Below are 12,116 nucleotides of genomic sequence, written 5' to 3'. Positions count from 1 at the left end.
AAAACAAAATGTCATCCCTAACACCACAAACAAATACTAGGAAAGTGCACCTCTTACTACCTCTAACCAACCCAAAACCTACTCCCAACACAAAACCAATCTCAAATGCAAATTATTAAATGCTAAAAGCATAGTCAATAAATTGTCAGAATTCCTCCTCCTTCTTGACTCCAGTCTTTGATATTATCTTTGTCTGTGAAACATGATTTAATGCATCCTACCCATACTCCATTATTACAACAAGGAACTATCTTGTCTCTCGTTATGACCATGAATCCCGTAGAAGAGGCAGGGTAGCTATATTTTACAAAAAATCTCTAAACCTAAAAAACATCAAAGTTGCACAGGATCTATTACTCCCTGAAACTATTGTCTGTGATCTATCCCTAAATACCACAATTCGCTTCTTACTCTGCTACAGAGCTCCTGACTATGACATCACACATGCAAACAAATTATTCCCTTCCCCCTAGGCTTATAAAATTTATGCATGGTATATCTGTATGTATGATTGGTTTTTCTTAAATTGGGTTTTTTTTAAATTACTTTTAATATTAGATTTGTTTATATTGTCTTTTTTACTGTTGTTAGCCGCCCCGAGTCTGCGGAGAGGGGCGGCATACAAATCTAATTTATAAATAAATAAATAAATCAGCACTACTAACATGGGCTACCCACTGCCCACACCCCATCATTCCTTGGTGACCTCAACATACCACACATTAACTGGACATTAAATGAATATAGCACGGAACTATCCACTCTACTATATATAACACAGTCACCAGTCTGGGACTTGACCAACTAGTAAGTGGAAATACTAGATTACTTAACTGTCTGGATCTCATCTTCTGCAACAGCAAAAGTACAATATATGGCTTACAAATAAAAGAACCTTTTTCCAACAGTGACCACAGCAGGAAAAACTTCAGTCTCAACCTAAGCCACACCAAGATCCACCCAAATAACGCGACTTTGAAATTCAACTTCAAAAAAGCGAACTACGAACTCATTGATGCCCATCTTTCAACATTAAACTGGCAAACTTTATTCTCTAACTGCAACTCTATGGATTACCTCTACAACACATTCTTGCTTGAGATGAAAATAATCATCAGACTTTAAGTACCATTTGCATCTGCCTCAACCAAGAAAAATAACCTCCCCATCTCAATAAGAAAATTACAATTAAAAAAATCTCTCTGGCGTAAAAACAAAAAAGGACAAGTAGTAAACTTCAAAAGCCGTTATAAAAGCATATGCAAACAAATAAAAGCAGAATGTCTCAACTACCCCAGCATACAAGAGGAAAACCTCCTTCACACCAAATCCAATCGTGCCTTCTACAACTTTGTCAACAACAAACTCAAGGACTCTAGACCTATTCCACCTCTCAAAGGAACCAACAACAAAGAATAACACGATGATTCATCCAAAGCTAACCTTCTCAATTCATTCTTTGGCTCTGTCTTTGTCAACAGCAACGGCTCATCCCCCAAATTCATCACTCACACCTCAAACTCTCTCAATGACTTAACCCAAATAGACTTCACTGAAGACCAAGTTGAAAAAGCATTACGCGACCTTAAACCTTCCCTATCAGTCGGACCAGATGATCTATATGCATACTTCCTAAAAAAAGCTCCCTTCTGCTATAGCTGGACCACTAAGCATACTTTTCAAAAAATCCTTCAGTACCAGCACACTTCCTAAGCTATGGTCGAAAACAATGGTCATCCCCATCTTCATAAAAGGAGACCCCTCTCTTGTCGATAACTACAGACTAATATCACTATGCTGAGTCCCATATAAAGTTATGGAATCAATTATAAACCAATCAATTACGCTCCACCTAGAAACTAATAATCTGCTCTCTAACAAACGATTTGGATTCAGAAAAAAAACTATTCTGCAATCTACAGCTCCTCCACTATAAAAACATATGGACAACTCACCTTGATCAAGGAAAATCTATATATGCAATTTATATTGACTTCTCCAAAGCCTTTGATTCAGTGGTCCACGACAAACTACTTCTGAAATTTAAATCGTAGGCATCTCAGGATCCCTCCACACTGGATTACTGCATTCCTGTCAAACAGGCAACAAGTGGTCAAAATAGGAAGCTCCATATCCACACCCATCCCTGTTAAAAGCGATGTCCCCCAAGGTAGCATACTGGGACCTACGCTCTTCATTCTCTGCATCAACGACCTTTGCGATCTTATCACAAGCAACTGTGTTCTTTTTGCAGATGATATAAAACTCTTCAACACCACTGATAACACAACTACTCTACAAAAAGTCCTAGACTCAGTTTCTGACTGATCCAACAGATGGCAACTCCAAATCTCAACCAGCAAATGCTCTGTCCTACACATCGGCAAAAAGAATCAAAACTTCAAATACAAATTTAATAAACAAATTGTCATAGATAATCCCCACTTGGGCCAGGCCCTCGGAATACTAATAACTAATCTAAGTGCCAAAGCCCACTGCAACAACATCGCTAAGAAGACCTCAAGAGTTGTTAATCTAATCCTATGTCGCTTCTGCTCTGGAAATCTCACTACTTACCAGAGCTTACAAAACTTTCGCCAGACCCATCCTAGAATATAGCTCTGTAGACTCTGTAGTATCATACCCTAACCCCCAACATTTTACCCTTAGACTATCCACGGTTGACCTCACCAGATTCCTAAAAGGTCAGTAAGAGGCGTACACAAGCGCACTAGAGCGTCTTCCCTCCCTGTTCTATAGTCTCTCCTATATATCCTCTATAACCTCCATTGTGTATTATTGTGTATTGGACAAAATAAATAAATAAATAAAATAAATAAATTTAAAAAATCACTGGAGAAAGCAATATATTTGGAAGAGTTAGCAGTAAAAGCCCTTGCCCGCGGTTCCATCAACACTGGGGGCATTCCTTGTGCTTTAAAGACCAAGTAGATCAAGTGGACAAGCTATGAAGGTCTAGCAAGAGTAAGAGCTGTGTTTGTGATGGTTTCGGAGTTGGAGGGGCAGAAGATGGTGGCGGTGAAGAGGCTGCCGGAAGGGACTGCGTACATTTGAGGAGTATTGGTGAGAACAGAAGAGTTTGGCCTCAGAAGAGTTGCCACTGCCAGATCAATGAGTGGGAGTGGTCAGTGCGGGTGTATGGACAGAACGTGTTTGCAAAGAGGGGGAGAACATGCTGCCAGGCCAGCACGTAAGAGCTCCTGGCGGAGAGGTCGTAGAGAGTATCACTGAGAAATGATTAATCTCCCAGTGTGAGGAAAGATCAAGACCGTCACCGAATTTGAGAACAGAGTAACAATCCATTATCTGATATTCATTAATGGTGAACAATTGTAAACTGTAATTTGACATTGCTGCAAACTGTTATAAGTAGTGATATATATATATATATAGTGATCCCCCTTGCTAGACTGTTGTTTTTTTATCATCACAGCGGTTTTACATTTTACCATCTTACCATGGACATAACAATGAGGCCCATTTTAAACTCATTACATCACTGACCAACTCAGGAAGGACATTTCCCTTTAGGCAGGACTATCTCTGTATTTGCTCCCTGGCCATGGGGGAGGGGGGGGCAACATTCTATATCCTGGACTTGTGATTGTTAACTGATTTAATTTTTAAAACAGTCTATCTGTCTTTATCAATTGTCTGTCTTCATCAATTATATAGAGCTTTATCAATTGTACATTGTGGGATGCGGGGAATTGTGGGATGTGGGGAAGGGAGGGGATATCTTTAAGTATTACTGTCTGTCTCATAAACCATATATGACCTGTTGTCATGCCCTTTGGTAAAGGGGCATTATAAATTAACAGTATTATTATAAATCATCAGGTGGTCAAAAAACACAGTTGCTGGACATCATTAAAGCTGACACTAGCTAAAGAATAGAAAAACTCCAAGAAATCATTAGTGCAAGATGTGGGGAGAACTGGCCAAGAATCAGATTCAACTGAATGGATAACATCATCATCACCATCATTTTCATCTTCATCATTATCACTTTGAGTTATATTTTTCCAAGAGAAGATGATGAGCCTCTGTTAGCAGCAAATGTTCATAAACATGCTCGTGATATGGTTATTACACAAAAATCTATACATTGCTTTGTCTTTTTTTCCTAAGGACTTCAAACTTCACTAATTGATGTTATTCCAAAATAAATCTTCATTTTTATACTCTATTTTATTTTGCCATTTCAGGATTATTAAGTTATCATTACATTCTTATAGAGTTAGGTTTCTTAAATCCCTGAAACTATTAATCAAACTATTTCACACAAAACTGAGCCTTATGTATTAATATTTTGCAAAACAAGGAATTAATCCATTATGATGTAAACAACATAGCAGTTTTAAATGTAGACTTTCTCAAGCCAACTACCCTGTCAGTATCTTTATAAAACAGAATACCTTTGGTAATCTTAACTTCAAGTTCAATACTTTTATTTCAATCCACCAACACTGAAGCTTGTAGTACACTTGGCTAGCTTACAAAATATCTTAAATTACAACTCCAAGAATTTCAAGGTAACATAGATTTCTAGAGGATATCAAGTTGGAAATACTGTTTTAAGCAGCATCACAAAAATCAAGGAATCTAGCAATCATTATAAGATAGTAAATAGAACCAAGTTTTAAGGATTTGTTTAAACAAGCCATGATGGAGGTTGTACAAATCTTGGGAGGAATGACATTCTATAGGGCAGGAGCCATAACAGGGGGGGGGTTGCTTTCTGGAACCTGTTAGGTGACATTTTTAATGAGTGGGACTTGGAGCATGCTGACTCTGCCAGATAGTATGGCAACCCTCAAATATTTTTGAATAAACAGTTCAGATACTGACCTGAATATTAATTGATTTCAACTACATTAACTGATTTATCCACAATCTTTTGGAGAGCAGCTATCCCTTAAGGGCAAATCTAAGACTCAAAAATAAATTTTGAAAATCTTATTACACCTAGTTAAAACTGAACCATACAGCTAAACACTGATTCATAAAATCATGATCAATGAATATTAAAAGAGGGAGAGATTAATATAATTTATATTGTTCCTTCAATATATTCATTTCTTAGACAGAGAGTTTAATAGGTATAGGACCACTATCATGACGTTCTTAAGCTATGACATGCCAAATAAGATGATTCTAAAGTATCTTATTGATAGGTGAGACAACAGAGCACTGAAACAAAACCATCATGTTTTATTCCACAGAAATGTTAATCCTTTTTTAAAAAAATCACATACACACTTTGAAAATCAAGATAAAATAGTAACATGCTGCAATTAGAGTCAAAAGAAAAAAGCCTATGAACTTTACAAATCATCGTTTCCTTTTCAATGTACATTGCTGTAGGGTCATGGCTTAGCATTGTATTCATCTTTTTTACAGTGTTTGTGTAAAAATAATATTTGCAAACACTTTTAAATATTCCAGACAGTTATTAACAATATTGTGTAGGAAAGAAAAGGAATTTGGGGAAAAACATTAACTCAAACAGTACATCATATCCAAACACCTTCTGTTAATGGTACAGGAAAAGGTCATGCTAGTCATTCCTGACACTAGGGGGTGGTGTACATCTCCGTTTCAAAGCGAAAGAGCCAGCGCTGTCCAAAGATGTGTCTGTGGTCATTACAAAACACCAAAGACACACGGAACATTGTTACCTTCCCACCAAAGGTGGTCCCTATTTTTCTACTTGCATTGTTATGTGCTTTCAAACTGCTAGGTTGGCAGAAGTTGGAACAAGTAATGGGAGCTCACTCTGTTACGCAGCACTAGGGATTCGAACCGCTGAACTGCCGACCTTTTGATCAACAAGCTCAACGTCTTATCCACTGAGACACCGCATCCCCTAAACCTTCAGTTAAAAGGCTGCAATTGCAGACAATATGAAAAGCCTCTGCTTGAGTGACTAAATTAGTCCTACTTACTTAATTTTATATTAAATATTTATATTATTCGCCGTAACTATGGGCAGTTCACTGATAAAAACATACAGAACAATAAAAGACAATAATGAAAACAAAAACTGGGCAACATCCAAAACAAAATCATATCATTTAGAAGAGGGCCTGCTGAATTCAATCACTCTTAGCAATGCCAAGGTGAAGCAGTTTCATTTGACAGCTTTCCATATGCCATTGATATCTACTATTAAATTAAGATCTGACTCTATAGCTTTCATTCTGGGCATACTTTCTCCAGAAAAAAATGCACAAATTCAGTAGAGTGTGCTTCCAAGTAAATAAGGCAATAACTGAACTAGAAGGCCTTAAATAAATAAATAAATAAGCAAATCTGACATTAATAATACTGTACAACTATATGCATTAATGTGCCCCCCACAGAAAACCTTTTTACTGGCAATTGCATGCTGTGTATCATGTTGATAATTCACACATAAAAATGGTTAATACTGTATGCAGCAGACAAAAAGCATCACTCTAATTATAGCAGGTTAAAACTAGCTCAGCCAGGATGAATGAAATTCCATACATATTTATTTTATATCCCACTTTTCATTCAGGAATTTAAAGCAGTGTATGTAGCACTTGAAAAGGCTGTAAATTTGGATGGCTGAGAGTAGATTTAGAAACTGAGTCTTCCAGCTCTTAATCTAGCATTCTAATCATCTCACCACACTATATTTTATGTATATCACATTCAATGCCCATTTTTTCTTTGAATTTTAGATTTAAAAATATGCCTATGTGACAAATAGGGATATGCAGCATATCCAATCATAAAAAGGGCTTTGAAGGGCTGTGGCATGCATATCACACCGGTCACATATTCCATACTATATCTGGGATTAAGAAAGCACCAGCAAATTGCAGCAAGATACTCCAGAGTAGACATGGGTACATTTTCAGCACCTCCTTATCCTACGCAACACATATTTTTCTGAGATTCCATTGATACCATGTGTGACCAGGAAAACATGCAGGGTTTTTTAAAGAAGATGCCAACAAATATACTGTGTCTGCACCTCTTTAAAGTACATTTTCTGTGGGGACTGTAGCACAGCACATCACTATTGAAGAAAAAAGAACCATAATAAAAGAAATATGCAATGCAGGTATACAACTTGACTGACAATCAGTATAATTATAAAACGGGATTAATGTTGTTTTATCATGACTGATCTTAAAGAGATTTAAGAAAATCCTGACAAACCTTTGGTAAAATAACTGCATTCCCATATTTAATTATGCAAACAGAATTTGTACATGAACAAAATTAAATTTCATATCAACTGAAAATCACTACCCAGAGCAATGCTATTCTATTGACTGGCAGTTCAACTGGATTACTTAAAAAGTAGTTGTGTGATCTCTGACTTAATCTATTGTGTAAAGAAAATCAGTGAGGTTAATTTATACTGTAATGTGAAGTCCAATCAGATTTAGTAAATTACAGTTAAATTAACCATAGATTACCACTATTGTACAAACTCATACAATTGGCTGCTAGGTTCACACAACACTAAATCACTATTCACGATTTACAAGTCACAGTAGCGGTTCCATGAAGAACAAAACCACAGTATGACTTAATATTTCTATAAATCTAGCCTAATATATTTGTTAATGCATTTAAGCCACAATAGTTCTTTGAAATAGTTTTATCATTCCTTCATTCCTGATAAGGCTCTATCTATCTATCTATCTATCTATCTATCTATCTATCTATCTATCTATCTATCTATCTATTTTGTCCAATACACAATAATATACAATGAAGCTTATAGAGATATAGTAGAGAAGATATAGGAGATATAGGAGAAACTATAGGACAGGGGACGGAAGGCACTCTAGTGCGCTTTTGTACGCCCCTTACTGACCTCCTAGGAATCTGGAGAGGTCAACCGTGGATAGTCTAAGGGTAAAGTGTTGGGGGTTAGGGGATGATACTACGGAGTCCGGTAATGAGTTCTATGCTTCAACAACTCGATTACTAAAGTCGTATTTTTTACAGTCAAGTTTGGAGCGGTTAATATTAAGCTTGAATCTGTTGTGTGCTCTTGTGTTGTTGTGGTTGAAGCTAAAGTAGTCTTTGATAGGCAGGACATTGCAGCATATGATCTTATGGGCAATACTTAGATCATGTTTAAGGCATCCTAGTTCTAAGTTTTCAAGACCCAGGATTGTAAGTCTAGTTTCGTAGGGAATCCTGTTTCGGGTAGAAGCGTGAAGGGCTCTTCTGGTGAAGTATCTTTGGACATTTTCAAGAGTGTGGTGTGTAGATAGATAGATGATAGATAGATAGATAGATAGATAGATAGATAGATAGATAGATAGATAGATAGATATTTATATGAGAAAACACCATAAGTACACACATGCAAACTGTAGCTTCCTTAGGGAATTACAGGTTACAAATTAAACCAACAATAATCCCTATTTTGTGTAAAATGTGACAGCAAGGGTAAAATACTGACAGCAATTATTGTTCCATCTAAGAATTGTACCTACTACTAAGTTCAGTTAGTAGGATTAGAGTTTCAGCATGTATTCCAGTAATTTTTATAACAGACAAATGATGAAATTCTAATCTTCATTCCCCAAAACCAAACTACTGTCGCTCCCTCCCCCAAATTTAGCAGATGAAAGAAACACAGAAGATAGGTACCTTCCTCTGGTTAAGGACAATTTACTATGGTCAACTTTCAATAGATATTAATGTCAGTTCCTGATTCTTTTCATCAGTTTCCCCAGATTTCTGCAATAGCCTAGCTAAGGATTGAACTGGTTTTGACCAATAGTCTCTTGATATCTCCAGGTGCCATCTGCTAATGAGAAACTTCCATCAAGAGGAGCAGCCTATTTCTCTTTCTCTGGCATAAAATATTTAATATATATTAAGGAAGATCTTCCCCCCCCCCCCCCAGAAAATACAGGGCTCTAATGTCCTAATGTGTTCAAAGGAAACCTTCATTCAGCCCTGTATTCATTTTTTCCTACTTCAATTTTAAGATTGATTTATTTATCTTTGCCTCTTGTTTATGCCTGTTTGGCTAGTTTGTGTAGAGATGAAATCACATCTTTCTGGCTCAGAAGGAAACTACTGAAACATTTTCCCCTTACATTAGTCCACCACTGGAAAACAGGGTGTTTAATAGCCTAAATTTTGGCAGCCTCTATTCATGGTGTGGTTTCATGTGGCATATAATATTTCTGTTTGCAAAGTGTTCCTTTAAATGACTTTGTAATAGAAGATCAAAGAGAAAAGTCTTTAAAAATCTAAATAATGTAAATCATATGGCATTCGGAGGGTAAGAAAATTACACACCCAGAAATTGCCCTATGCATGAAAGGAGTCTTTCTCCAAGACTGCCCAGCCCAACCCAAGGGAGCCTAAATTGAGAGTTTCTAAACATTTCAGGTACACTTGAAACCTTTTTTTGAAGTGATACACAGTTCCTATGAATATCAGCTTTTTTCCCATTGTGTTGAAAACAGAACTCATCCCCCATTAACCTACACAGTGGCAAACTTATGGAGGCGACAAAATGGGTGATTAGATTGGACACATCATAATACCACCCCCACCCCCATGCAAAAACTCAGAGTGAGGGAAGGGGAGAAAGAAAGAGACCTAATCTATTTCCGATTTCTGGCTTCTTAATTGGCGCCCTTTTAGCTATCCCGTTTCAGTTTACGAGACTGACAAGTTTCCTGGAGTGACAAAACACACCGTGAAGCCGGACCTGCCAAGTTCCATTCATTTTAGCTTCGATCTTTAAGGCTCACCCTGGTGAAGGGAGCGATTTTTATCCCGCCCAGGTTGCGCGTTTCAACGGAGATCTTTACAGAAGCGCCCGCCCGGGGCTAACACAGGCTGGGGTTTCGCAGCCTTTAAAAAATGAACCAGAGGCTCCACCACCAGCCCAACCCCCGAGGCTCTGTAAAAAGCAGAAGGGAAGGAAAATCCTTCCTGCCTCCGCGACTCCTCCTTCCCCAGCACCGATTGCGCCGACTCTTTTGTGTACCTTCCGACTCTTTTGTGTACCTTCCGAGAAAGCACAAGAACACACCACCCCACGCAGAAAGCCCTCCCTACCGTTTTGCTCTTTAACGCTGGAGAACTGGAACTTGCTGCTCAGATTTGATTCGGCGTGGACTCCCGGTCTTTGGCTGACCAGAACAAGTGTCAGCGAGAAGATCCCGAAGAGGAACATTTGGTAGGCTGGGGTGGAAACTCTCTAACGCACAAGACACGCGCCAAAGTCCTTGCAGACAGCTCAAGTACTCCCCGCGTCGTCGTTCTCACCACCTCCACCAGCCCGTGAAGACTGCACCGCTGGGAAGAGACCAGCAGCAGCAGCAGCAACAAGCCTGCTCGGGCAGCGGAGAAGAGCAGGGTAGTTTCCACATAATCCCATCCAAAACTTTTTCCTCGGCTACAGTCTTTCTTTCCTCTGTCTCCAGGGTTTTCTCCCTCCTCCTCTCCTAAGGTTCAAAGCATGATCAGCTTCCCAAGGGCGCCACAATCCTCGCGAAAGCGGCGGCGGGGGGGTGGGAGAAGCGAAGGGGGCGAGGGAACTCGCTGCGGGCTCGGAGGAGCACCTGTCAGCGTCTGAGACGAGAGACTCTCCCACGAACCCAGGGAAAGGGGTGGGGAAAAGGAGCCCCTTTCGGGAGGAAAGCCTTCTTCCCCTCGGTTTTGCGCCCTCCTGTTCCTCAGCAGCCTCGCTGCCAAGCCTCAACTGGCTGGAACTCCGCGTTTGTTTTGTTTTTTCCCCTTCACTTCTGGCTTTCACGTGTTTCTACCGTGCCTCCTCGGCGCTCCAGCTCACAGGAACGGGGCGGGCGGAAGAAAAGCCAAGGAGCCGCGAGCTAAGATCGCAGGCAGGCCGGAGAAAGAAAGGCGGGGGGGGGGGGGGGGATTTGAGAGGAAGAGGGCAGGGAGAGAGGAAACGCCAAGCTTGTCCTCACCTCTCGCAAGGAGCCCCTGCGCCACTTCACAAGAGCACCTGGTTTCAGTTTGACGCCGCAAAAGTTTAGCTCGCGCGCAGGAGAGGAGGGGAAAACAATTGCGGAATACCCGGGAGTCCCTTTGCAAGCCACTCTGTACTTCGGCGCTTATTTCCTAAAGCCTTAACCGACACCCCCCCCCCCCCCGTCGTGTTTTCTGCTCCACTCTGAATTCGCCTCCCTCTTTACGCAGCCATCTATGGTCTTAATACAACGCTAAGTTTATGTCGCTTTTCCTTAAATAGTTTTAGTGGGGGAGGGAGGTAGCCTAAGTCTAACTCCCCCTAAAATTCTTCGTTCAGAGTCGACGGTCCGACATAACTCTTCTCTTGCCGTGCCCGAGCCTCTAGGTCGGAGGAGAAAGAAGGAATTTCTCCCGCCCTCCCGTCCTCCCCCCCTTCAGGCGACAACAGGAGGTCGGCGACGCCTAAGACGGCCGGTGCAGGAAGCCCTGGAATGGCCAGTGCGGGGTGCCTGGTTGCAGTGCTGGGTGTTGTTTGCTCCTCCTAGGAGGCGGTGGCGGCACAGCCGGCGACGCAGAGAAGTCGTTCAAAGTTCAAGCTTGCTACTGGACGTCTGTTCGCACTTTTTTTTTCTTGACTACTTGCCTGCCAACCGGCCCCATTATAAATGGCGCTGTGAAAGAAAAAGTCTTCCGCCCAAGCATAACTCGCATGGCGTCTTCACAGTGTGGCTGTGCTGAAGTACATTAAGTCAAAGCACAGGCAGACTGGGGCTTAGTTCAGACATTGTGGTTCCCATGGAATTTGCTTAACTGTGATGAAAGAAACCACAGATCACATAATGTTCTAAGCCAAGAGGAATAAATTGTGTTATAGCTGAGGCCCTATCCTCGCTTGCACCTAACCAGAACGCATTGATGCTTTGACCATAGGCATTTATACCTGTGAGGGGTCTTACCACATCCTGCCCTTGAGAGAAACAGGTTAGTGACCGTTGATGTACTTTGTTCTGGCAAATAGCCTCATTGGCAAATAGCCCCCATTGCATTGGAGGTACCCCTTTGATTTCTTATAGCTGGCAGAAGTGGTATGCGGGTGAATTGTGGGAGGCATGACCCCTTCCTTTGATTCATTAGCC

General features: G+C 40.4%; 1 protein-coding gene across 1 annotated transcript in view; it reads right to left on the bottom strand.

Annotated features, from left to right (window-relative positions):
* Positions 1–11,148, bottom strand: part of LOC139155507 (platelet-derived growth factor C) — a 182,406-nt gene extending 171,258 nt beyond the window's left edge. The window contains exon 1 of the mRNA XM_070730659.1: positions 10,102–11,148. Coding sequence (XP_070586760.1) covers positions 10,102–10,219 — 118 coding nt within the window. The 5' untranslated portion in view covers positions 10,220–11,148. The remainder of the gene's footprint in view (positions 1–10,101) is intronic.
* Between the last annotated feature and the right edge of the window lie 968 nt (positions 11,149–12,116).

This window comes from Erythrolamprus reginae, unplaced genomic scaffold (genome assembly GCF_031021105.1).
Source record: "Erythrolamprus reginae isolate rEryReg1 unplaced genomic scaffold, rEryReg1.hap1 H_24, whole genome shotgun sequence".
NCBI lineage: Eukaryota > Metazoa > Chordata > Lepidosauria > Squamata > Dipsadidae > Erythrolamprus > Erythrolamprus reginae.
The sequence above is the reverse complement of the archived record's forward strand: the minus strand, read 5'-3'. Positions and strand labels throughout refer to the sequence as shown.